This window comes from Stegostoma tigrinum, chromosome 7 (genome assembly GCF_030684315.1).
Source record: "Stegostoma tigrinum isolate sSteTig4 chromosome 7, sSteTig4.hap1, whole genome shotgun sequence".
NCBI classification, from domain to species: domain Eukaryota; kingdom Metazoa; phylum Chordata; class Chondrichthyes; order Orectolobiformes; family Stegostomatidae; genus Stegostoma; species Stegostoma tigrinum.
In genome coordinates this window covers 43,774,350-43,802,289 of record NC_081360.1, presented here as the reverse complement: position 1 = coordinate 43,802,289, position 27,940 = coordinate 43,774,350, and the positions used below count along the sequence as shown (strand labels likewise).

The window sequence follows — 27,940 nt, the reverse complement described above, 5'->3', positions numbered from 1 at the left end:
AGAATGTGAGGAAAAGAAATCGGGAAAGAGGATGAGGGGAAGATCAAGATCGTTGTTGGAATGGGTGGGGCAGTAGTCATGACAGGGGCAGAATGCCAGGGGAGCACAGGAGAAAAGATGGGGACAGGGTTTTCTGGCTGTTGGGCACACTTGTCATGCCCCCATGACCCCTGGCCTCTAGGCCCCCTTCCTTCATCACTCCAGGAGATTCTCATTCCTTCCCAGTCTGCATCCTCGGTCCCAATTAACACTATTTTCCAGCACAGGTGCAGAATTGCATTCGCATATGTTGTCACATAAATTCTGTGATGCCTTGCCATATTTGAATTTCTGCATGTGTGTTCCTGAAATTGTGCTATGCACAGTTTCAGGTATCAAAAAACATTTGAATTTTTAAAATTCATTCACGGGATATGGGTGTGTGACTGGCTTAGCCAGCATTTGTTGCCAGTTTCAAATTGCCCTCAAGGTGGCAAAAATTGAAAGAACTGCAGACGCTGTAAATCGAGAACAAAAACAAAGTTGCTGGAATAGGTCAGCAGGTCTGTCAGCATCTGTGAAGAAAATAGAGAAAGAGTCACCGTTTCAGGCCCAGTGAGGAGGAAGGGACTGAAGGAGGGTCACTGGACCCGAAAGGTTAACACTGTGTTGTTCTTCACAGATGTTATACCCAGATCCAAGAGAGTTGAGTAAAGTGAGTGATCATCTTCCTGGAATATGCAAAAGTCTGAGGCAACTTGACACAGTGGATGATGGTAGGATACTTATTCTTGTCAGACAGGTGAAAACGGTTGGGGGGTGTGGGTGGGTGCAGTAGCTAACACCGTTCACCAGAAATGGTCACACAAGGTGGACTAGTGCGTTCATTATTTCCGTTAATCAACGAAAAAATAGGTATGACCAGATTCAATTTTTGAACGGTTGAACAAACTGATTGTTTGAAATCTGTAATTGTAAATCATATAATGGACACAACTAGATTGATTACTCCAAGTTTTAACCTTCCTCCAATGCTAGCAATAAAATTTCTGATACTTACAATAATTTTAAGAAGAAAATGCTGATTAATAAAGACATCAATAAAATACATTTTCATAATTTCTTTGTAGCCCTAGTCTGTTGTTCATGCAGTATTAATAATTTTCAAAATACCATAATGACAAATCAAAAAGTAACATCATTGGAAACGCTCAATTCATAGGTCGGCAAACTTACACCAAGAATGCAAAACAATCTTTCATGAAGCTCTCAAGTAACATACACAATACTATACCTGAGAGAAAGGCTAGCCTTTTCTTCAGTATGGGCAACATGCTTGTGGCTTCCATAGTTTCAGAACTAGAACAGTCAGCAGTGTCTAAGTCTGCAATATAAAACACTGAGTCAGCACCTTATCAAAAAAAATTAAATTTATAAAATTAGATCTGCAACATAAACCTTAGATTAGCCAATTAACTTCAACAGATTGGAGCACAACAACTAAGTCTGGCAATATTACCAGTACTAATTTGTTAAAAAAATTCTGATTTTTCAGCAAAAATATAACTATCCAAGACTCAGCTTGGAATAACACCCTTTTTGGAAGTTTCAAGCCTTATCAAGGCTCAAGAATTACACAATTCCCGCAGTTCCCATAATCTCTGATACAATTTTAACCTCACTGCGAAGCCTCTTCCAGGGATGCCGAACCTGAAGAAGTTACCCTCCTTCCTCCGGACCAACCTCAGGGAATCTCTCTCCCACTGCAACTCTCTTGTAATCCACCTATCTTCTTTTCTCTCCATCTTCGGTCCGCCTCCCCCTCTCTCCCTATTTATTCCAGAACCCTCTCCCCATCCCCCTCTCTGAAGGAGGGTCTAGGCCCAAAACGTCAGCTTTTGTGCTCGAGATGCTGCTTGGCCTGCTGTATTCATCCAGCTTCACACTTTGTTATCTCAAAAATCACACAAATCTTGTTAGGTGCAGGTCACCTCTCTAACTGCATAAAACTACTGCGCAAATCTATTCACTCACCAGACAAGTAGTACCAAGAATTCCTCCGCAGAAGTGAATGAGCATGATTTTCCAAAAAAGTGCAACCACATTGCCTCAATCTTTGAGTACATATTGAACATATGCGACATCAAATTGAATTTTCTGCCAATTGAAAGAATGTCAGAAGCTATCCAATTCAACAAAAATAAACCTTGCATAAGTGAATACCAGACATCTGGGTGGATGAGTTCAATACATCCATTGCCACAAGTGGTTCAGCAACACCACTACTGGCCAAGCTGGCAGAGTCACAAAGGAAACAGCTGCTAGGTTGAGTCCATGGCAGGAGGCAAAAGAATCAACAGGTGGGAAAAGCAAATTTATCATCACCAACCTACCTATAAGACCATAAGGTACAGGAGGTTCTGGATGCGAGTTTGCTCGCTGAGCTGCAAGGTTAGTTTTCAGACGTTCCGTCATCATTCTAGGTAACATCATCCGTGAGCCTCCAGTGAAGCGGGACATAAACACCAGCGCTTCACCGGAGGCTCACTGATGTTACCTCGAATGGTGACGAAACGTCTGAAAACTAACCTTCGAGCTCAGCGAGCAAACTCACATCCAGAAACTCAACCCGAGCTACAAATCTTCTCAAAACTCGCTAATACAGGTGGTTCTTTGGCCTCATCACTGGAACTTTCCCACAAGCATCAAGACATAGCTTGGCCTGTAGTGGAAAGGATACTGCCAATCTGGTCCTTCATACATGCTATGCACCACTGTACACTGCCAAAAAAATCCACTTTGAGGCAAAGGAACTATCGTAGATCTCCTTCTGAAGTTTGCCTTTGTCAAGAATCTCTGGAGAATGATACAGTAGTTTTTGTTGAAGTTCATCCCCAGAAGCTCCATGATGCAGGATTCTATGCTCTACGTGCTGAGACACACGCCAAGACAAACAAACATTGGCTGCACCTAGAGGGCCATAAACTCTAAGAAAGATGCTCTTTGGTCTGCCTGAAACTTACTAGTCTTCCAGTGTTAACAGCTGACCTCATTCCAAGATGCAGGACTAGTTGCTGAGAGATTTGCTAAAGCTTGGGGCAAATGCCACCAAGGCACCATGGGGAAAGACTACCATCTAAGGTCTTTCCTGCCGAAGTACATACGTGGAAACATAGAGACATAGAAGAACAAGTGTCTGTTCAGTTATCCAACTTTCTCGTTGCCTCAATGTATGCAAATACTGTCTTGCATGACTAAGTGTCTTTAGTTTTTGCAAATGCAGGGAACATCAAATTCTAATGTTTGTTTTTCTTGATACACAGACTGTACAGAACTACTTCAGTGAAGGCAGATGAAGGTTTTTAATGAATAAACCATACTTTCATAATAAAATGTGGTGAGCAGCGAACGTAGTAAAATAGATTGGATGAAGTGCATGCAAATAACTACTACAGAGTATTTCATGCCTTGGGCACGGGAGGCCTGGAAAGCCACTGTGGGGAAGTTTATTTGGATTAAATGAGTAGACAAGGTTACCTCAAATGGAATGGTTACTTCAGAATGCTGAAAAGAGGAGTTAAGGACAAGTTGTATTGGAGGCTGCTACAAGCTGACATACAGTGGAAATGGTGGAAAGTGATTCAATTAATACAAAGGCTGGTGGGTCGGGAAGTTTACTGTAGTTCTTGCTCACAATGTGGACTCTTCAACATGAAAAGGAAGCCAAAAGCAAATTAGGTGATCACTTTTCAAACACCTCTATTTTGTTCACAGCCACAACCCTGAGCTTATAGTGATGTGCTATTTAAATTTTCCACTTTACATCTTTGTCCTTGGCGTGCTGCAATCCAATTTCAGGGACAGCCATACTTTAAAATTAGATATTTTACAGTCTTCGTCACTCAATATTGATTTTAATAATTTCAGATTGTAAATTTTTCCCCCAATTTACTTCCTTTTGATTGTTTGAAGTTTAGATTTTTCTAATCAACATGCTCAGTGGTGTCATTACACACCTCTAGATCAAGTGGGTCTTGAACCTGGGCCTTGTAACCCAGGGGTAGGGATGCTATCTTTGTACTGCAAGCACATTTTTTTTTGGGCCAAACAGCAATACACCTGATCTAGGCACAACTTCTGTTTCTTTCATTTCTTTACTCGTCCCAACTCCATTCCTTTTAGGCCAACAGCACTAATTTGTTCTATCGGTCATTATGCCCTGTCTTCAGCCTGATTAAAGAACACCCTTATCACACCTACCATTTGCTGAAAATTTTACATAGCTAAAAGGTTACTGTCCTGAAATATTAACTGTTTCTTTTTCTGTACAGTTGTTGAGACAACATACTGATAATTTGCCCCCACAGCATTTGTTTGAGTTATTGTCACACCCAAGCTACAATACTGCTCAATTAAGCGGAAGACATTCAGACAGTTCACAGCAGCAGCAGATACAACTGAACTAAGAGAAGGAACCTTTAACACATGAATTTAGCAGCCATAGAGACAGAATCAGAGAGACATGCAGCACAGAAATAGACTCTGTGGTCCAATTCATCCAGGCCAACCAGCCATCCCAAATAAATCTAGTCCCATTTGCCAGCATTTGGCCCATATCCTGCTAAACCCTTCCTATTCATATCTTTTAAAATGTTGTAATTGTAGCAGCTTCCACCACATCATCTGGCAGCTCATTCCATACAGGTACCACTCACTGTGTGGAAAAAGTTGCCCAGTTTTCTCTCAGTGAAGATATAATACACATTTCCCATTTTTCTTTATTTTTATTTAGACCTAACTGGTGAAATTTCATTTTTGTTTTGAATTCATTCTCAGGATCTCAGTGTCACTGGCAAGCCTGGTATTACTTACGCGACTTCAGCAACTCAATGACCAGCTAGGTCACTTCAGAGGGTATTTACAAGATATTTAAGTTACATGGATCATGTAAACAACTGCCTTTCTTCCTTTTAAAGGCATTAGCAAAACAATTAGATTTTCAAATCGACCTGGCAGCTTCATGATCAATTTTAATGATAGCTCTTAATTTCTAGATGTTAGAAGTGAATCCAAATTCTCAAACTGCCAGTGTAATCTGAATGTTTTCTCAAATTATGATTCTTCTCCAGAAATGTATCAATAAAAACAAATTCCTGTGTCTCTTTATATCAATATATTCAAGGGGTCCTGTTGAGTTGTGCAGTGAAATAATACCCCAGTTAGCTCTTTTTCAAAAATGTAAAATGGATGACTCACTGGAAATTTGTTAACATTGCAAGAAGACATCGGATGAGTGATAATGAACCATTTGACTTCCCACAGCCTTTCCACCATCTACAATGTACAAATCAAAAGTGTTGTGAAGACTCACCAATTTCCTTTGAGAGGGGTGGGGGGTGCAACTCCAAAAGCTCGACACCATTCAGGGCAAAGCAGCCTGCTCAATTGGTTCAACATTTACTCCCTCAACCAATGCTTCACAGCAGCAGAGCGTTATCATCTGTAAAGTGGACTGCAAGAATTCACCAAAAAGCCATAGACAGCACTTCCAAACGGATGACCACAGCCAACAATCAAGAAGGGCAAGGGCAGCAGATACATAGGAGAATCTGTACCTGAAATCTCCCCGCGCCCCCAAGTCACTCGCCATCCCAACTGAAATATATTGGCATTCCTTCACAATTACAGGGTCAAAATTCCAGAACTCCATTCCTCAACAGTATTGTGGATCTACCTACACAAAATGAACTACAGCAGTTTAAGAAAACAGCTCACCATCACCTTTTCCAAAGATAGAACATAGAACATAACAATGCAGTACAGGCCTTTTGGCCCCTGATGTTGCACTGACCTGTGAAACCAATCTGAAGCCCATCAAACCTACACTATTCCATTAGCATCAATGTGTTTATCAATGACCATTTAAATGACCTTAAAGTTGGCAAATCTTCTGTTGCAGGCAGGGCATTCCAGGTCCTCACTACTGAGTAAAAAAAGATAATTGAGCATGGGCAATAAATACTGCCCAGCCAGTACACTCTCATTCCTGAATTAATATATTAAAAAAGGAGCTCAATTAGGGCAGATACAAACAAAAACAAAGCAAAAGAGAATCAAAATTTAAATATATAAAAAGTGCTATCTAACTAGATTGCTGACCCCTTCTTCTGGATTATTTTGTACATAATGTTTTGGAATCATTAAAAATGTTACTACTTACTGCAAGAACCTTTATTAGCAAATATATGGTTCATTAGTCTCTCAAATTTTAATAGAGCTTCATGCCCTAAAATGAAAACAATGGTAAAGCTGGGAAATGGGTAAAAGTTATACATTTTGAAACAAAGGTATGGTTTATAAAATCAATATACTAGGGTGACAATTCAGAGAAAGTTGGCAAGCAGATGATTGGCAGTTCTTAAGATTGTTATCTCTGACTCCAGCATTGGCACAGTGTGGAGCTGGAGGAACACAGCTAGCCAGGTAGCACCAGAGGAGCAGGAAAGCTGACGTTTCAGGTCAGGACCCGTCTTCAGAAATGGAGGAGGGGGAAAGAGAGCTCTGAAATAAATAGAGGAGGGGTGGGGCTGGGCAAGGTAGGTAGGGTGGCAATAGGGGAGTGCAGGGAGGCAGAGGTAGGGATTGATAAGTGAGGTGGGAGGAGTGGCTAGGTGGGAGGAGAGAGAGAGAGAGAGAGAGAGAGAGAGAGAGAGAGAGAGAGAGAGAGAGAGAGAGAGAGAGAGAGAGAGAGAGAGAGAGAGAGAGAGAGAGAGAATGTACAGGTCAAGGGGGCGGGGATGAGAGGGACAGTGGTCATGGAATGAGGCTTGGGGTGGGGAGATTTTGAAACTAGTAAAGTCCACATTGACACTATTAGGTTGTAGGCTCCCAAGGCAGAACATGAGGCGCTGCTCCTCCAGTTTCCGGGCGGCGTCGTAGTGACATTGGAGGAGACCCAAGATAGAGATGTCATCCAGGGAGTGGGAGGGGGAGTTGAAGTGGTTCGCGGCTGGAAGATGTTGTCATTTGTCATGAACACAGAGCGTAGGTGCGCTACAAAGCAGTGTCCGAGCCTCCGCTTGGTCTCATCAATACAGAGGAGGCCACATCAGGAGCAGCAGATTCATTGGACATTAGCGGATGTGCATGTGAATATCTGTGTGGAAGGTTTATTTGGGTCGTTGGATTGGAGGTGGCGGGGGGTGCAAAAGAGGGGTGGCGGTGGAAAGAGGTGTCAGGGCAGGTGTAGCACTTCCTGCGGTTGCAGGGAAAGGTGCCGAGGCTAGTGGGGAGTGTGGAGTGGACAAGGGAGTCACGGAGAGAGCAGTCCCTACGGAAGGCAGGTAGGGTTGGGGCGGGAAATATATCCTTGGTTGTGAGGTCAGATTGCAAGTGGCGGAGAATGATATTTTAAATCCGGAGGTTAGTGGGGCAATGTGAGGATAAGGGTGATTCTGTCTCTGGGATATTCGGGAGTGGAATGCCCCATTTTGGGAGCAGACCTAGCAGAGGAATTGGGAGTAGGGGATCACATTCTTACAGGAAGGTGGGTGAGAGGAGGTGTAGTCTAGGAAGCTGTGGGAGTCGCTGGGCATGAAATGGATATCAGTTTTGAGAAGACTGCAATGTGCTACCTTTACACAATTTAATAGGAGCAGTAACATTTTTGGCAAGAGGTAGTTATGAATGGTACTGCACAGGATACCAGTAAGAAATGTTTGAAGTTCATGGCTGTTTTAGTACAGAATGACAGTTTCAGAAGAGATGGCAGGACAAAACAGAAAAAACAGCAACAGATCCAGACTTTTTATTGAATTCATATTAATGAATCCATGTGAAGTTTGAACTTTAGCTTTTGGTTAAACAAGGCACTGAGGATGCGCACTCCTTTCATTTTTAGTATCATTACATACATCTACAACAGTAAATCTTAGTGATTTTCACAATAGATTTCTGAAACCGATATGCAACATGATAAGTACTGTACGTCTCGAAAGCATATTTTGTCTTTTATATTTTCCAACTCTCACAAACTTCAGTGTACAGCGAGTGTAGAAAGAGAAACAGACTCTCCAGAAAGATACAAATGAATTTGCCTTATAACTGGCATATCACAAGAATGCAAAACCAAAATGAATGCGAAGAATAAGTAGCTCTTGAAGCTGCTCGGTCATTCAATACATTCACATCTGATCTTCTACCTCAACTGACCTGCCTGCTCCCCCGATCTTTATTCACTAAAACAACAAAAACTGATCTCAGCATGAAAATAAACAGACTGGAGCCACATCTCTCTGAAACAGACAATTCTGAAGATTCAAAGTTCTACAAGTAGTGAAATTTCAACGCTCAGCGCTGACTAATCCCTTAATAATATTCTTAGGTTATGCTCTCGTGCTCTACATTCCCCAGTGAAAATCAGCCTCAGTGTTTTGGACTGGTCCCTCTGGCCTCTTTGCCACTCTTGGCTTTTTCATTGAGACTTGCTGTTGTGACATTGGCCATCTTTTTAGGACTAATGAAAATTCATTATGAATATTTAATCTTAATCATTTGACATTAATACCTGAAACTTTGACAGACTTAAAATGGTAAATAAAAGGACATTATTGACTTAAAATGTTGTAGTCACTTGACAAGCCCAAAACAATGCACATGGGATATACAAAATTAACCGAATGGGAATTACCATTTTAATCAAGAGACACTGATACTCAGTAAGGAGTCTAGAAATTTGAAGGGTCTAGGCCTGAAACGTCAGCTTTTGTGCTCCTGAGATGCTGCTTGGCCTGCTGTGTTCATCCAGCTTCACGCTTTGTTATCTTGGATTCTCCAGCATCTGCAGTTCCCATTATCACTAGAAATTTGTATGGCTTGTTTTACTCACATTCATGATATCCTGACAGATCGAGAAATGGAAAGTCACCTGCACCTATCCATCTTGCAATGAAACAATGGCACACACTCCACAATGTCAATAAACTGTTGTTTTATGAAAAGTGTGGAAAGAAAAGGAATTAATAATAACTAGGATACTAGAACACACAGACAACTTTCAGAAACCATTGCAAAAAGAAGGGATCCTCTAAGCAATATGAAATGGATATGAATGGAGTTAGCCACAGGGGCGAGCAGCCAAGTTGGCTTGAACACAGAGATCATGTGGAAAGCACTTCAATGATCAGGAAGAATCTGGAAAGAGTGAGTGATATGCAACACCCAAATAACAGGGCTTTAGAATTGTTGAACAACATGCACATGAGCTAAGCAGGCTGAGTGTGCCTGCTTCTCCTTTATATTGCCAGAGCAAAGATAATGACAATCCTCATATGCGGTATACCAATACATGCACAAACAGCATCACTAAGGAACGCAATGAACATTGTGCTGGAATAGATGAGGAACTGCAGTTCTGTGTCTACATGCTTAGAAAAAGTGCATAATTCCAGATAGATGAGTCAGAATAGCAACAGAGTGCCACAGCAACACATACTGACCACTAAGAGACGGATGGAGACTGCAGAGGTGCCATCTCACAATCCCTGGGGAACAGTAGAAAAAGTTTAATCAAAAGGCAGGGTCATATGGTCACTCAATCTACAGATGAAGAGCACAGAGATCACCACTGGTTAATGAGCAACGTGGCTCTACCAACACTGATCAGTTAGGTTGGTTGTGCTGACACTATAACTGGTACAGCCCAAGTTCACTTGACCACCTCTGTGTTTCTCACAAGTTATTTGCAGCGAGCAAAATGCATGTTTTAGCCCAGTTATTGCTAAACATAGGAGAGATGTTCCTCATCCAAAGATATGTCATGGTTTACACAGTTGGGCCTCATCAAAATTCCCTGCAATATTTCTTTTAGTCTACAGACCTCTTAAGTTCCACGTGCAGGAGGGTGTTGTCACATAAGACAAACAAGAGCAAAAGAGCAGATCATCTGACTCTTCAAAGCTAGTCCATAATTCACTGAGCTCACAGATGACATCATACTTCAATACAACTCTCCCATACATTCCCTGTATCCACTGATATTTTAATATGTAAAAATCTATCACAGATGTTAACAAAATCAAGGAAAAGCTTCCAAACTGTAGCAATGAATTCTGAAATGTTTACCATTAAGTAAAGAAATTCTCCAGCTCTTCCTAGAAAGGTGGATGTTTCATGATCAGTATGGATAAAAAAAAAACTCGTCAATGGGGCTCTTTTCATACCATGAAAACTCTACAACTCTGTATTAACAGCTTGCCCTTAATGAGACACCTAACCTCAGGTTTCAGGTCCACAACAGAAACACCCTTCCTGGATCTCACCTGTAGGAACTTTGTGCATTTGATTACCTCTCATTCTTTAAACCTCTGGACAATACAGGTCCAGTCTATTAACCTGATAGGACAATCCTTCCATCTCAGGAATTAGTTTGGTGAACCTTCATCATAATTCATCTAAACAAATTTATACTTCGTTCGCAAGACCAACAAAATATTCAAATATTCATGGTTTCACAAAGGTTCTATTTCATTGTAGTGAGGCGAAACTGACAGCCCTTGGCATCAAACCACATGTGACTGCATGCAGCATCAAGGAGTCCTCGCAAAACTGGAAGCAATGGTATCAGGGACAAACTCTCCGGTTGTCGGAGTCATACCTGGCACATAGGAAGATGGTCATCTCAAGTCCAGGACATCTCCTCAGGAGTTTGTCAGGAGAGTGCCTTAGATCTTCAGCTGCTTCATCAAAATGACCTTCACTTCATCAATAAGGTCAGAAGTGGGGATGTTTGTTGATGATTGCATAATTGTTCAGTACCATTCACAGTTCCTCAGATACTGAAACAGTCCATGTTCAAATGCTACAAGATCTACACAATATCTAGTCTTGGGCTGACAAGTGGCAAGTAACATTCCTGCCACTCAAATGCCAAGTGATGACTGTCTCCAATAAGAGACAAACTAAACACTGCTTCTTGACATTCAATAGTGTTACCATCACTGAATTCCCCAGTATCAACATTCTGAGGGTTATCACTGACCAGAAACTCAACTGAATTCATTAAAAACTCCCCACATAAGCAATAGCTACGACAGCAGGTCAGAGGGTCAGAATACTGCAACGAGTAACCAACCTCCTGACTCCCGAAAGTCTATCAACTACAGCACACAAGTCAGGAGGGCGATGGATTACTCCTTATTTGCCTGGATGGGTACAGCTTCAGCAACATTCACGACACTTGACACCATCCAAGACAAAGCAGTCTGCTTGACTGGCACCACATCCACTCCCACCGCCACCAAAGGTCAGTGCACACTGCTGTTACTATCACAACGTACCCTGCAGAAATTCAAAGACCCTTAGACAGGATCTTTCAAAACGACGATCACTCCCAACTAGAAGGGCCAAGGTCAGCATATACAGGGGAACACCACCACGCGCAAGTTCCCCTCCAAACCACTCACCATCCTGACGTGGAAATGTATCATTGTTCCTTCAGTGTTGGTGGGTCAAAACTCCTAGAATTTCTTCCCTTGTGGCATTGCAGGTTAACCAATAGTGTGTGGAGTGCAGCTGTACAAGGCGGCAGCTCACCATCACCTTCTCCAGGTGAAATAGAGATGGACAATAAATACCAGCCAGCCAGTGACACATACATCCCATGAATGAAAAACGTAAGAAGCCTAAATAAGGAGAATAAGAGCATGGGGATAAAGACTAATTTACCATTTGCATCCATGCTGGAGAGGGGTGTGATAAGAATCTATTACAAATAGCCCCCATGGAGGACAAATAAACTCAGCAGTGCTTGCCTGGGCAGAGATATTTGGTCTGGAGTGTCATGGACAAGGTACATTTTTCTGCAGCATTACAGGTAGATAAATTCCTAAATACTAGACATTCTTGAGGACTATGAAATAAAGCAAGTACCAGAGGATTGGACATCTGCAAATCTTACACCATGATGCATGCAAAGGAGTGAAAATGTAGAAGTAACAAACAACATATGGTCCATAAGTTAAGAAGATACAATGTTCCTACAATACTGATGAACACAAAGCATCAGTTGCAACTATTGGACAAATCTCAAGCTGCACTAGATAGGTTGTGCCTAAGATATTCATGGCTAAATTTCAAAATGTTTGAAGAGAAAGACTGCAATGCAAGGTTTTGCAGTATAGATTATTGGATGTTTGTTAATTAAATATACACTCATATGGTTAAATATATGCACAAAAGCACTTGCGACTAAAATTAATGTAGTTAAAATATCACAGAGTATGCAATTTGTACTGCAGAACACTCCTTGAATTATTCGTTTTTCCAAGCACAACATAGGATTGTCTGACAACAGCCACAACAACAACAGCCATGATCCAAGTGAAACTACACCAGCTAAAGTATTCAACAAGAAGAAAATTTACAAACAGTAAAATCAATTTTAACAAAGCTGGCCAAGTTCCAAAACAATTAAAAGATGGCTACCAACAGCTTTTTGATTTTCTTGTTATTGGTCTATATCAAAATTCATCCCAGACAGTAATTTTGTTTTCTGCTTTTGTTAACTAAAATATGCCTGATATCCTTGATTTGATGCTGTAACCATGCTCTGCATCAGAGAACTGCTGCCACACTGACAAACTATTTGCTGACAAAGGCAGGCTATAATCAATGATCTTGGGACTAAGGAATGTCACTCGAGAAATACGTCAGTGATTTGGTGCATTAACTAAATCAAATCCAAACCACTTTCAAAAAAGGTGATCAGCTAATACTTTGGTCCTATACAGTCACAAATTCAAACATCGCTTTTGTACATTAGTTCTACAGTGTACGAACATCTTAAATGCAATAGTTTCATACATTATCACATATAGAAAATTAGATACATGTTAAACATATTGACTCAATTCTGATATGGATCCAGAATGAAAGAGATTACCTAAATAAGCAATCAAGTATTCAACATGCCCCAAACTTTTGCAGCACTTCAAAGATAAACAAACAAACAAACGTCATGTCATCTTTCACAACAGGTGTTAGATCAGTTGGAACATACCAACTCTTGTTCTGTAAGGCAATAATAATGTGCAAGAAACTCATGTCAGAATTAATTCCATCAAACAAAGTCTGTAGAATAATGGTGAAAATAGCTGAAAATTAAACTGTGTTAAAATCAAGTTTGTACTCAGAATAGACAGACCCATGGATATTTTGTGTTTAAAAGATGACTTGCTTAGTATCTCAGGTGTTCTGTCTTGTTTTTGTGAATATCTGCTTCATAAATAAGAGTTGGAAGGTCACGTGGCGGTTGTACAGGACATTGGTTAGGCACTTTTGGAATAAAGCATGCAGTTCTGATCATCTTGCTATAGGGAGGATATTGTGAAACTTGAAAGGATTCAGAAAAGATTTACAAGGATGTTGCCAAGATTACAGGGTTTGAGCTAAAGCAAGAGACTGAATAGGCTGGGGGTATTTTCCCTGGAGCATCAAAGGCTGAGGGACGACCTTATAGAGGTTTACAAAATTATGAGGGGCATAGATAGGGTAAATAGACAAGGTCTTTTCTCCAGGGTAAGGATAGGCTGGTACAGTTACAACATTTAAAAGGCCTCTGGATGGGTATATGATTAGGAAGGGTTTAAGAAGGATATGGGCTAACTGCTTAGAGGGTATGGCTGACACAGCGTGTACTCCTTCACTAAAAGACACCAGGCCAAATGACTATATTTATCTAGGATATCTGGTTGGCATGGACGAGTTGGACCGAAGAGTGTGCTTCCGTGCTGTACATCTCTATGACTATAATTTCCCACAAATAATAGAACTTCTAATTTTTGGAATTAAAGCTTGAACTAGCAATAAATAGAAGCACCTGGCTGAGAAACTGATTAATAACAAACCTAGCCTTGCTTAGATTGTATGTTCAAAATGTAGTTTATAAATTATACAATAGGTTAGAATTAACAGTAGGGACAGTTGAATAAAGAAGGATCAACTATTTAACAGATCAATATCCCAAGATATTGAAATTAAAGAAGTTAGTAAGCGATTTTATTGTAAATCTATAGTTTAGCACAAAGACAATTCCTTTACCTGCCCTGAACCCAACTCGTACGTAGGGAAGAACCCACCCTTAATTTTTATATAAATAAAAATTGTTGAACTTAGCTCGTTCTTCAAAAAATTAAGTCACCACAAATAATCACCTATTTCAGGAACCCTGCTTTTTATTTTTCCAAAAATTACAGGAGATTGTCACAAGCAATGCCCGACTTGGATGCATCTTAAATCTTGGAGATGGTCATCCCAACATCATCCTTGTTTATCAAATTGTCTTAAATCCAGTCGAGCAGGACAGTGCAGCTATGTCATATATCCTAGACTGTTGGTGGTCCTCTAGGGGCCATCCTCTGATAGAATTCTGAGCTTCAGGGGGATGCACATGGAGCTATGAAGTTCAATGTGCATCATCTACTCTCAATCAACTCAAGTTGTTCTGGTTGACCCTCAAATGGATCCGCATTTCTAATACTAACACCAAACACTGGGTTTCAGGTAGACCTGAAGGTCTCCACTTACCTCAAAAGTTTTAAATTAAGCAGTTACCAAAATGAAAAGTTGGGAAAGATGATCAACAGGGGAGCTCCTGGATAGGTGTGGAGATTCTAAAACCTCTCTGCACTTTTTAACAGAATCAAATGAACTGTGTTGAAGGTAATTTTTACATGTCAATTTAATGACTACCCAATGAATGCCACATAGAAATAGGCTTAGGCTATTGGGTCAAACAGTCTTTTGCTTAATTTAATCTGGGTGTTTACTCGAAAGATTGGCTGTTGACGTTTTGCTTCGGTGTAACCTACATCAGGCTTTATGCAGGATAAGTATGATCTTTATTGCTCAACAAGTAGAATGTGGGTAGAACTTAAACTGTTTGTATTTTTGAAGGAAACGATGGATGATCTAACTAGCTTGCAGCTTGAGGAAAACTTCTACAATGGTTCTCAAAGAGCCATGTGGCATAAAGCAATCAGCAGTGAGCCTAAATGAATATGTAGTGAATTCCAGAGTCCACTGTCACACCTTTAAGCTGGCCCCTCAAAATGTGGTTCAACCTTCAAGATTCTTGTAATAGGAAAGGAATTGTTTAGCAGGTATAGTAAAATAAAAGTAAAATTCATAGCGCTATCATAAACTACAGCATTATGCTACTAGCACTTGATTTAATTCTTATAAGCGATAAAGCTTGTTTTTGTTTCAAAACATTATTCCTGTGACCTATGTGTCAGTTAATTGCATTATACTCAGACTTTATTACGACTTGTTTGTTGCTGCTAAGCTCAAAAGAAAATGAAACTTGAAAAAAAACAAAATTTTCAATTTGAAAGAATAACTGAATTTCAGGAGAGACTGTCCCAAAACAAAGATTACCCAGGAACAAGAGAGAATAGGGAAATGACTGATGTTTACATTACACCCTCAACCTCAATGTCCAAAAGTATTTTATACCAAATTAAACAGTTGCTATTTCAACGTGGTAAACAGCAGCTAATTTACACATGCAGGCTCCCACAATGCTGCAATGAAATAAGTAATGAGATCCTATATCTCAATTGTTGGACCATCTAAGTCCTTTAAATTTCTTAACTGGCAGATCAACATTTCCCCTATACTGCACAGAAATGTCAGCCTAGGTTACATGCATCTTAAGTGGAATTTGAACTCACTTAAATTGGATTCAGAAATGAGAAAATTAATCACTGAGCTACATCTCACATGGGCTAACCACATAGACTTTTAGCCTTTACAGAAGAAATATTGCCAACAAGTCCCTGCTCCTCAAATTGTATCAAACGCTCTAGTACATCATAGAGTCAAACAGCATGGCAACAGACCCTTTGGTCTAACAAGCCCACGCTGACCATGATTCCCGAACGTAAACTAGTCCCACTTGCCTGCATTTGACTCATATCCCTGTAAACCCTTCCTAGTGATGTATCTATCTAAATGTCTTTTAAATACAGGAACTGTAACACTTCCTCTGGTAGTTCATTCCACCAACAAACCACTCTCCATGTGGAAAAAGTTGCCCCTCAGGTCCGTTTTAAATCATACTGCTCTCACCTTAAAATTTGCTTCCTAGTTTTGAATGCCCCACCTTAGGGAAAAGGCCTTTGCTATTCACCTTATCATGATTTTATAAACATCTACAAAGTCACTGCTTAACCTATGACATGCTAGTGAAAAAAGTCCTAGCCTATCCGGCCTCTTCTTGTAACTCAAACTCTCCAATCCTGAAAACAACCTGGTAAATTTTTCTGAACTATGTTCAATTTAATAACATTCTTTCTATAAGCAGGACAATCAGACCTGTAAACACTACTCCAAAACTGGCCTCAAAGTCCTTTATAACATCAACATGACATCGCAACTCCTATGATCTAAGCAATGAAGGTAACCTTGCAGAGTACCTTAACTACTGTACCTTAACTGTATTTACCCCTGATGCAGCTTTCAAAGAACTATATACCTGAACCCCTAGGTCTCTGTTCTAGAATATGACCTAGGGCCCTACCATTAATTGCAGAAGTCCTGCCCTTGTTTATTTAATCAAAATGCCATACCTTGCATTCATCCAAATTAATCTCCATCTGCCACTGCTCAGCTCATTGGGTCAATCAAGATCCCTTTGTAGTCTTTGATAATCTTCTTTACTGTCAACTATACCAGTTTTGGTGTCATCACAACTTACTAATCATGCTCCCTAAATTTGAATTCAGACCGTTTATATAAATGACAAACAAAACTAGACCCAGTAATGGGGAACACTGCTGTCACAGGCCTCCAGATGGAAAAACAACCCTCCATCACCACCTTCTGTATAAAACTGGCAAATGCCTCAATTAATGCAACAGCCTGAAGATCCCCTATTAACATACCTTTCCACTATATTTAAATGCAAGATTAAATTATTTGCAAAATTCCATAGAGTAAATCCTGAACCTGTAGCTTTCTGACTCAGACCAGTAATCTGACCGAATGAACTAAGACAACGCCCAAGTCTGTGTGACTAAAGCATCTCGTGTACCATTTGTAACTAAGCAGATAAATCAGGTAATTGACTGGAACAATGAAAGAATAAGGCTTGAGTGGGGCAGGAGTGGGATCAGCACAGGATTGTGTTCTCACAGTTCCAAACAACCCTGTAAACTACTACTCCAACATGTAGCTGACTAAGCAGTGCAAAACATTACATTCCATGATGATAACCAGTGTACCTTCAGTGGGTTGAATCTCATCACCATCCTAGTAAGTATTTGCAAACTGCATATCTTTGAATTTTGACAACGGTGACCTGTTTCATCCTAGGAAGCCCCTTTTTTGGCAGAACCACAACACTCACGTTCCACGATGGAGATCACCTATGTAGATTACTCGGATTAGTCCTTCAAGCGTCGTGGAGGGTTTACACATCAGGCATCCAGCTGACAACAAAAAGCTTTCAAACCACATCAGCCCATCTTGCGAAATGATCTACTTTCTACCGCTGCTTTCATCTTTAAGCGGAGGGCTGCAGCAGGAGTGCTTCAAGAGTAGCATATACCGTTAATTATTTGCGCTTCTTTCCCAACCCACAGGAAGTACTCAGCCCGTCTTTTTTTTGAAAATGGCTGGAGTGCAACGAACGGTACACACTCTACGGGGCAGCGCTTTGGAACCAAAAAAAAAGTGCAGTGGGAAACGCAGATTGCAAGTTATTTTTTAAAGATAAAAAACAAAGAAAATAACAAACCAAAAAAAAACCCGATAAGTTATTTCTAATAAAATAAATCAGATTGGGAAGGAACAGCGACCTGGTAGTGGGCGCTGCCACTGAACAAAGCTCGGTCCACCCCACCTCGGGCCTACCTTTCCCCCCAGTCCGCTCAAAGCCTTCAGCCCAGTAAGCCGCCGCAATCGTGATTTTTGGTCTCTCTCACACACACAGAAAGAAAGAAAGACGAGGTTTCCAGCTCCAGTACCGATGGTCGTCCAGGATGAACCGTTCACACAGATTCAGCTGCCCGGGGCAGACATAACTCCTTTTGTTGCCCAGGGAGACAGCCCGCCCTGCACCCCCACTCAGCCTCAGCCACGCGCACAGGTGAGGCAGCACGAGCCCCCGCTCACCTGAGGACGCGAGCTGCCCACTGCTCCTTCCTTCCCTCCCAGCCGCCGACTTCCTCTTCCCAAGGAGAGACCGATCTCAGCAGCAGCGGCGGCTCACACAGAACGGTAGCGGCACCCTCGCCGTACGAGGCATGTCAAGCAGAGATGCCTCACAGCTCCCACCAGCGCGTCTCACATATTCACGTCTGCTACGAAATAAATCGTGCACGCACAAACGGAGATCCCACTTGCACTACAAAGCTCAACATCCCCACACCACCAGCACTCCTTCCAACCCTCCCCCCCGCCAAAAAAAGCAGTGCAGCACCTTCTAATGAGATCAATGAACAACTGGAAATTAACCTCATCGAAATGTCACAACAACATGGAGATTTAAATCTGAGATTGAGCAGAAGTATATCAAATACATTCAGTTTTCACGGCTTTGCGATATTTTATCAAAATTCTTTCTTCTCCTTTAAAATATGGTTGTCAGCCCAAGGTACTAGAGCTGATATTGCCCGATAAATTTTAGAGAGCTTTTAGAAATCAGCTTTTAAACCGCGTTACTGACCAAGGGATCAACTAACCATTCATCATTTTTGCGGTGCATATCATCGATCATAGTGTAAATGCTCAGTGAACATGATATAAGATCTCTCTCAAAGTGTTTTATTCTAGAAAAAATAGCAATATAGACGAAATTTTATTACAGTTTGTCAATTCACTGTTGAAAATGTTTGATTTTTTAGGAATATTTCGTAGAAAACTGTTTAATATCAATAAAGGAGAAATGTTTCACCTTTTTCTACTCTAAATATACTGAAGTATAATTTCCAAGCTGCCCTGCAATATTTTGTCCAAGTCATTGAGTCATTAAAACAAAGGAAGAGCCCATTAGAAACACGGTGGTCAATGTCGCCTCTGAAAAACAATAGTCAGTCCCATTCTCCTGCTCTATCCCCACAATCCTGCAAGTTGTTTCCCTCGGATGTTTCAAGAATTGCAGAATAACCGTGCAGAAGTCTTCCCATAGTGTCTGCAATAGCTCTCCAAATGAGGAGCATGACTAAATGCCATTATCCTGTCCTTTGACTGTACCCTTTCACATCATTTTATTTAAATATTCATCTCATGACCTCCTCAATGCCTCAATGGAACCTGTCTTCCGGGTACACTTAGGTAGCACAAAGAATCCCTACCGTACGGAAGCAGGCCATTCGGCCAACGAGTGCACAACGAACCTCCCAAGAGTGTCCCATCCAAGACCCACCTTCCCTCCACCCCATCCCCGTAACCCGGCATTAACCACAGCTAACCCACCTAATCTGTTCATTTTCGGATTGTGGGAGGAATACCACGCAGACACTGGGAGAACGTGCAAACCCCACACGGACAGTTGCTGTTTGAGAAGAAACTTTTCACATCGAATTTCCTAACATTTGCGCTTTCTCATTCTTTATTCTTTCACCACTGGGTATAGCTTATCTGCTTCTACTCTGTCCAAACTTATCGTGATTTTGAAAACTTGAAACAAATCTCTTTTCTGCCTTCTCCTCTCCAAGAAAAACAGTCCCAACTTCTATTTTCATAATTGAAGTTTCTCTCCCTGGAACCACTTCTTGCAAACCACTTGAGATCTGTCACCAATGCTTCCAGATCTTCCTAAAATGTGGCTTCCAGAACTGGAACAATACTTCAGCAGACATCTAACTGGTATCATACACAGATTTAGTGTAACCCATGTGCTGTTGTACAGGAAACCACTGTTAGTAAAGCCAAAGATACTGTGTGCTTTATTAGCTATTCTGACCACCTGCTCTGCCACCTTTAATTCTTATGCACTCATACACTGGAGTCTCTCTGCCCACCATCTAGGGTAGTCCCTTTTAGTTTATACAGTATCTGTGTTTGTTCTCCCAAAATATCTCACCTCGTACATCTTCACATCAAACTTCATCTGCAACCTATCTGCCCACTCTATGAATATTTCAATGAAAGACAGTAAGAACTGCAGATGTTAACAGAGTGTGGAGCTGCAGGAACACAACAGAGCGCACAGCATCAGAGGAGCAGGAAAGCTGATGTTTGTGGTAGGGACACTTATTCAGAAATAGGGGAGGCGAAGCAGGCTCTGAAATAAATAGAGAGGAGGATTGGTGATAGCAGGGTGATAGTGGTGGGGATTGGTCAGTGAGGTGGGAGGAGTGGATAGGTGGAGAGAAGACAGACAGTTCAAGGGGGTGGGGATGAGGGGGCTGGGGAGATTTTGAAGCTAGTAACGCCACATTGAGACCATTGTGTTGTAGGCTTCCAGTTTACGGGTGTCATTGTTGTGACACTGGAGGAGGCCCAGGATGGACATGTCGTCCAGGGTGTGGGAGGGGGAGTTGAAGGGGTTCACGACTGGGAGGTGTTGTCATTTGTCATGAGCCAAGTGTAGGTGCTCTATAAAACGATATCTGAGCCTCTGCTTGGTCTCACTGATGTAGACAAGGCCACATCAGGAACAGCAGATACAATTGACCTCGAAACTGATATCTGTTTCAAGGACACTGATTCCCACAACTACCTAGGCTACACCTCATCTCACCGACCTTCCTGCAAGAATGCCATCTCCTATTCCTAATTCCTTCACCTCTGCCGAATCTGCTCCCAAGATGAGCCATTCCACTTCCGAACATCCCAGATGTCCTCGTATTTCAAGGACCTCAACATCCCCCCCCCATAGTGGTTGGAAATGCCCTCGACCACATCTCTTGCGTTTCCCGCACCCCAGCCCTCACACCCCCGCCCCCACAATAACAACAAAGACAGAATTCCCCTTGTCCTCACATATCATCCCATCAACTTCTGGATTCAACAGTCATCATTTTCCACCATATCGGCCACCTGCAATCTGATCCCATTACTGAGGATATATTTCCCTCCCCACCCTTATCTTCCTTCTGGAGGGACCGCCTTCTCCACGACTTCCTCGTCCACTCCACACCTCCCATTAGGCCCAACACCCCAGACACATTTTCCCTGCAACCACAGGAGGTGCTACACCTGCCCCTACACGTGCCCCTCAACTCCGTCCCAGGCCCCAAGAAAACCTTCCACGTAAAAGAGATGTTCATCTGCACATCTTCTAATGTGGTCTATTATATCCGCTGTTCCTGATGTGGCCTCCTCTACATTGGTGAGACCAAGTGGAGGTTCGGATACCGTTTTCTAGACCACCTACTCTTGATTCGTGACAAACAACAACACCTCCCAGTCGCAAACCACTTCAACTACCCCTACCACTCCCTTGACGACATGTCCATCCTGGGCCTCCTCCAGTGTCACCATGATGCCACCCGCAAACAGGAAGCCTACAACCCAATGGTCTCAATGTGAACTTTACTCGCTTCAAAATCTCCCCAACCCTGACCTCATCCCAAGACCAGCCATGCCCCCATCCCTGCCTCATTGACCTGTACATCTTCTCTCCCACCTATCCACTCTTCCTACCTCACTGACCAATCCCCCCAACTACCTACCTGCTATCAATGCCCCTCCTCTCTATTTATTTCAGAGCTCCTTCATCTCCCCTATTTCTGAAGTGGGGTCCCGACCTGAAACATCAGCTTTTCTGCTCCTCTCTTGCTGCCTGGCCTGCTGTGTTCCTCCAGCTCCACACTGTATTATTATGAATATTTCAATGTTGTTTTAAAGTTTTGAAGTACAGTTCCCAGTATTGGTCACCTTATTAATGAAGGATGTAAATTTTTTGGAAGCGGATAATAGGTTTTCTGGATAATGCCTTGAATGGGACAGGCTGCATTATGAGGACATGTTAAACTGACTAGGCTTATATTCACTGGTGTTTAGAAAAGCAAGAAGCAACTTGAGTGAAACATATAAGATCTTGAGGGGATTTGATGGGTTGGATGTGAAGAAGATGTTTCCTTTTATGGTGGTATTTAGAACCAGGACCTAGAAATTGTAGTGGAGAGTTGAGGGACTGAATGGCCTATTCCTGCTCATTACTTGTATGTTCATGTTATGTTCATGATCCTCCTCACAGGTTGCAAACCTTCCAACTTTAATTTGCGTATCACCTGCAAACTTTGAAATTGTCTCCTGTGCTCCAAGATCTTGATTATTCATATAAATAAGTGTGATACAAAGTTTGTGATTTTTATCTATTTTGATGTCATTTATCTTAGAGTTTGGAGTTTAACCTAATGGAATGTGGGCTGATGTCTGTGCATTTGAGGGGGGATAATGATTAACTGGTCAGTATTTCTGGAACACTTTTTAAAACCAACTTGAGAGATGGTTCCTGCAGTGCTAATAGGAACTTGTTGACACAGGGAGCTTTATGAGCACACAGAACAAACATGATAAGCATTAGCCAGCTTTAAGTTAGAAGATACAGAATTAATTTTTTGTTTGCATTTGGAAAGCATTCATGGCTTGCAATTTTTTTCGTTTAATTCACAGAAGGCTCAGTTGAAATTGGATGTAAGAAATAATTTCACCTAGAGAAAGGGAAATTCGGAAGAGTTAGGAAATAGCCTTGGTGTTGATCATAATAAAGCAAGAGACCCAAAACATCATCCAGCCCAAAACATCATCCAACCTGAAAAATATTCATCAGCTACTACTTTCTATTTCCTGTCACACAAGGAATTTTGCATCCACATTGAAACTGTTATTTCTTTTCCATGAGCTATAATCTTTCTCAGAACAATGTTGCACAACAGTTTGAACATTATTTGGAAGACCATGTACAACTGCATCAACAACATTACCTGCATTAATACATGCTCTTACGTCCTTAAACAATTCCATAAAGTTAGTTAAATGTAATTTTCACGAAAGAAATAGAGTCATGGACCTCAAAAACAGACCCTTCAGTCCAACTTGTCCATGCCAACCAGTTTTCCCAAACTAAACTAGTCCCATTTGCCTATGTTTGGCCCATATCCCTTTGAGCTTGGCCTGGTCATGCACCTGTCCCGATGTCTTTTAAAGCAAGGTAAACCTTGTTTACCTGTAATATCACTTTCAAAGAACTATGCACCTGAACCCTGGGTCTTTCTGTTCAAAATACTAACCAGAGCCACCATTAAATGTGTTCACCCTGCCCTGTTTTGTCTTACCAAAATGCAACACCTCACATTTATCTCAATTAAACTCCACCTGCCACTCCTCGGCTCATTAGCCAACTGATCAAGATCCCACTGTACTCTTGGAAAATCATCTTCACTGTCCATTATACCACCAATTTTGGTGTCATCTGCAAACTTACTAAACATGCTTGCTATATTCTCATCCAAATCGTTTATGTGAAGGACAAACAGTGGACCTAGCACCAATGACTGCAGAACACCACTGGTTACAGGCCTCCAAAAAACACCCCACCACCACCATCCTCTGCCTCCTACAGTCTATTCAATTGGCTAGCTCTCCCTGCATCCAATGTGATCTAACTTTACTAACCAGGCTGCCATGCAGAACCTTGTTAAAGGCCTTGCTAAAGTCCACGTAGACAACGTCTACCATTCTACCCTCATCTATCATCTTGGTTACATCTTCAATAAACAATCCATTGTGGCTCCTCTTAATTAATCCAACTTTCCCTTGTGACTATAACTCCATCGTGGATTATTGTTTCTAGATTTTTCCTCACAACTAAAGTTAAACAAATTGGCCAGTAATTGATGATTTTATCCTTACATTCTTGATTGAATAAGAATATAACATTTACAAGTTCTCCAGTCCTCTACTGCCAATCCTACGTACAGGGATGATTGAAAGATTGTATGTGACTCTGCAATTTACACTTCCACTTCCTTCAATGCCCTTTGATGGATCTAAACTGGTACAATTGTCTTGTAAATAAGTATCAACAACTCATCCAATACAGCATCAATCTTAAACCCATACTGTGATGGATTTTCCTCTTCTATCTCCATGGTCTGGGTACTATCTTGGTAAAGACAGATGCAAGAAGTTAATTAACATTTACAGTTAACATTAACATGATCATGTCATTATTTTCCAAGTGCTTGCTATTAAATATTTTATAACGGACTCTCGCCCCACAATTAATGTCACATTAATTGGTCTATAATTGCATATTTTCTCTCTAGCTTCTTTTTTTCTAAATAGTGGGATTGCTCTAGCTACATTCTAATCCATAAGAACTCTTTCAAAGTCTATAACATCTTGAAAGATAACCACAAATGCATCCTTTATTTCTAGGGACATTTCCTTAAGTACTCTGAAATGTATATTATCAGACCCTAGGGGATTTATCGGACTTTAAATCCCATCATTTCCCCCACTAATATGAATTTCCTTCATTTCCTTCCTCTCACAAGGAAGTGTGCTTCCAAAATTTTGGCATATAAGACCATAAGACATAGGAGTGGAAGTAAGACCATTTGGCCCATCAAGTCCACTCTGCCATTAAAAACATGGCTGATGGGCACTTCAATACCACTTCCCTGCACTCTTCCCATAGCCCTTGATTCCTTTTGAGATCAAGAATTTGTCGATCTCTGCCTTGAAGGCATCCAACATGCCGTAATTTTTTTTTGCGACGCTTTCCAAGTGTCTACTTTTTGAAGAAAGAACCAAAACATATACTTGAGATAGTAGGAACTGCAGATGCTGGAGAATCTGAGATAACAAGGTGTAGAGCTGGATGAACACCGCAGGCCAAGCAGCATCAGAGGAGCAGGAAAGTTGACGTTTCGAGCCTAGACCCTTCTTCAGAAATGGGGGAGGGGAAGGGGCTTCTGAAATGAATAGGGAGAGAGGGGGAGGCAGATAGAAGATGGATAGAGGGTAAGATAGGTGGAGAGGAGACAGATAGGTCAAAGAGGTGGGAATGGAGCCAGTAAAGGTGTGTGTAGGGGAGGAGGAGGGGAGGAGATAGATCAGTCCAGGGAGGACGGACAGGTCAAGGGGGCGGGATAAGGTTAGTAGATAGGAAATGGGAATGGGGCTTGAGGTGGGAAGAGGGGATAGGTGAGAGGAAGGACAGTTTAGGGAGGCGGGGACAAGCTGGGCTGGTTTTGGGATTTAGTAGGGGGAGGGGAGATTTTGAAGCTTATGAAATCCACATTGATACCATTGGGCTGCAGGGTTCACAAACGGAATACGAGTTGATGTCCCAGCAACCTTCGGGTAGCATTGTTGTGGCACTGCAGGAGGCCCAGGATGGACATATCATCTGAGGAATGGGAAGGGGAGTTGAAATGGTTTGCAACTGGGAGTTGCAGTTGTTTATTGCGAACTGAGAATGGGTGTCCTGCAAAGTGGTGCCCAAGCCTCCGCTTAGTTTCCCCGATGTAGAGGACGCCACAACGGGAACAGCAGATGCAGCATACCACATTGGCAGATGTGCAGGTGAACATCTGCTTGATGTGGAAAGTCTTCTTGGGGCCTGGGATGGGGGTGAAGGGGGAGGTGTAGCAGTTCTTGCGGATGCAGGGAAAAGTAGAATACACCCACTTTCCTGCAAAACTGCCATCCCCTATTCCCAATTCCTTCGCCTCCACCGCATCTGCTCCCAGGATGAGGCATTCCACTCCCATACATCTCAGATGTCCTCGTTTTTCAAGGACCGCAACTTCCCCTCCTCAGTGGTCGAGAACGCCCTCGACCGTGTCTCCTGCATTTCCCGCAACTCGTCCCTCACATCCCCTCCCCACAATAACAACCAAAACAGAAACCCCCTCATCCTCACAAACCACCCCAACAACCTCCAGATTCAACGCATCGTCCTCTGACACTTCCGCCATATGCAATCCGACCTGACCACCAAAGACATTTTTCCATCCCCACCCTTGTCTGCTTTCTGGAGGGACCACTCTCTCCATGACTCCCTTATCTGCTCCACACTCCCCTCCAGCCCCACCACACCCAGAACTTTCCCCTGCAACCACTGGAAGTGCTACACTGCCCCTACACCTCCTCCCTCACCCCCATTCCAGGCCCCAATAAGACTTTCCACATCAAGATGTTCACCTGCACATCTGCTAATGTGGTATACTGCATTCACTGTTTCCGTTGTGGCCTCCTTTACATTGGGGAAACCAAGCAGAGGCTTCGGGACTGCTTTGCAGAACACCTATGCTTGGTTTGCACTAAATAACTGTACCTCCCAGTCGTGAACCATTTCAACTCCCCCTCCCATTCCTCAGACGACATGCCTTTCCTGGACCTGCATTGCTACAATGATGCTACTCAAAGGTTGCAGTTACAGCAACCCATATTCTGCTTCGGAACCCTGCAGCCCAATAGTATCAATGTGGATTTCACAAGCTTCAAAATTTCCTTTCCCCCTACCAAATCCCAAAATCAGCCCAGCTTGTCCCCACCTCCCTAACCTGTCCTTCCTCCCACCTATCCCCTCTTCCCACCTCAAGCCCCCACCCCCATCTCCTACCTACTAACCTCATCCTGCCCCCTTGACCTGTCCGTCCTCCCTGGACTGACCTCTCTCCTCCTTACCTTCCCACTTACACTCACATTTACTACCTCCATCCCTACCTCTTTGACCTGTCTGTCTCCTCTCCACCTATCTTACCCTCTATCCATCTTCTATCCACCTCCCCCTCTCTCCCTATTTATTTCAGAAGCCCCTTCCCCTACCCCATTTCTGAAGAAGAGCCTAGGCGCGAAACATCATCTTCCTGCTCTTCTGATGCTGCTTGGCCTGCTGTGTTCATCCAGCTCTACACCTTGTTATCTCGAAACATATTTAATTGGTCTGTCATCTCTGTTTCCCATTACAATGTGCTCTGTTTCTGACTATAACGGACCTACACCTATCTTCACTAGTCTTGTTCTCTTCACGTACCTATAGGAGCTTTTATAATCAATTTGTATGTTAACCACAGTTCTCACACTCTATTTTACTCCTCTTGTTCAATCTTCTTGTCTTCCATTGCTGAAATTTAAACTGCTCCTCACCTTCAGGTCTGTTTTGTTTATGGCTAATTTGTATGCCCCTTCTTTTGATCTTCTACTATTCTTAATTTCCCTTGTTAGCCATGGTCAAACTTGTTTTATATCTGTGCTAGACAAAAATAAAAAATTGTTACATTTCCTCCATATGCTCTTTAAAATGTTTGCCATTGTCATCACCCATCATTCCTTTGAGTAACAATCCGCCATTTTACAGATTCAGCTTGTGCCTTGTGCCATCGTTTCCCTTGTTTAGATTCAGGAACAACTGGGTCGCTCACCATCTTAATGAAGAATTCTATCATATTATAAGTCACTCTTCCCCAAGGGGCCTCAATCAGCTAGGTTGCCAATTATTAATTTCTGATTTCACAATCCCAGTTTAGGATAACACGTCAACGTATTGATCCTAAAAACCGTCCCATACACACTGCAGGAATTTCTCTTCTCCAGCATAGTTATTGATATGATTTGCCCAATCTATGTCCAGATGAAAGTTACGCATAATTATAGCGGTACCTTTATTTCTTGATTCTCTAAATTCCTGCAAAATGCCATCCCAACATTACTATTATAGTTTGGGAGTCTATATATAACTCCCACTATGAAAATGAAGTGGTGTTGTGGCCAAAACAGCACTGTGTTTTGCACCAGGATTACATTATGGAGTCAGGTAGATAACCTTTAATGCTGTACTCAAAGATAAAATTTCAAAGCAGAAAATATAAAGTGATTATTTTCCAACAAGTTATATTTGCATGAGTAATACCTGCTACAGTAACTGTGTACTGTGCCTCAAATCTTCAATTGCATGTCTTCAGGCAGTAAGTTACTATGGAAACTAATAATACAC

The 27,940-nt window shown here is 41.9% G+C and overlaps 1 protein-coding gene across 8 annotated transcripts in view; it reads right to left on the bottom strand.

Moving 5' to 3' along the window:
• The window catches only part of sestd1 (SEC14 and spectrin domains 1), a 127,714-nt gene extending 109,324 nt beyond the window's left edge, over positions 1-18,390 (bottom strand). Inside the window, exons 1-3 of one of the 8 annotated variants that reach the window (XM_048534419.2) lie at positions 18,154-18,390; positions 17,262-17,405; positions 1,274-1,363 (exon numbers count right to left, since the gene is read on the bottom strand). In XM_048534419.2, coding sequence (XP_048390376.1) covers positions 1,274-1,328 — 55 coding nt within the window. In that variant the 5' untranslated portion in view covers positions 1,329-1,363; positions 17,262-17,405; positions 18,154-18,390. Of the gene's footprint in view, positions 1-1,273; positions 1,364-5,350; positions 5,388-17,261; positions 17,406-17,892; positions 17,979-18,005; positions 18,127-18,153 lie in introns of those variants that run through there. The other 7 variants (XM_048534424.2, XM_048534420.2, XM_059647195.1 and 4 more) reach the window with 7 other exon arrangements.
• Positions 18,391-27,940: the final 9,550 nt, after the last annotated feature.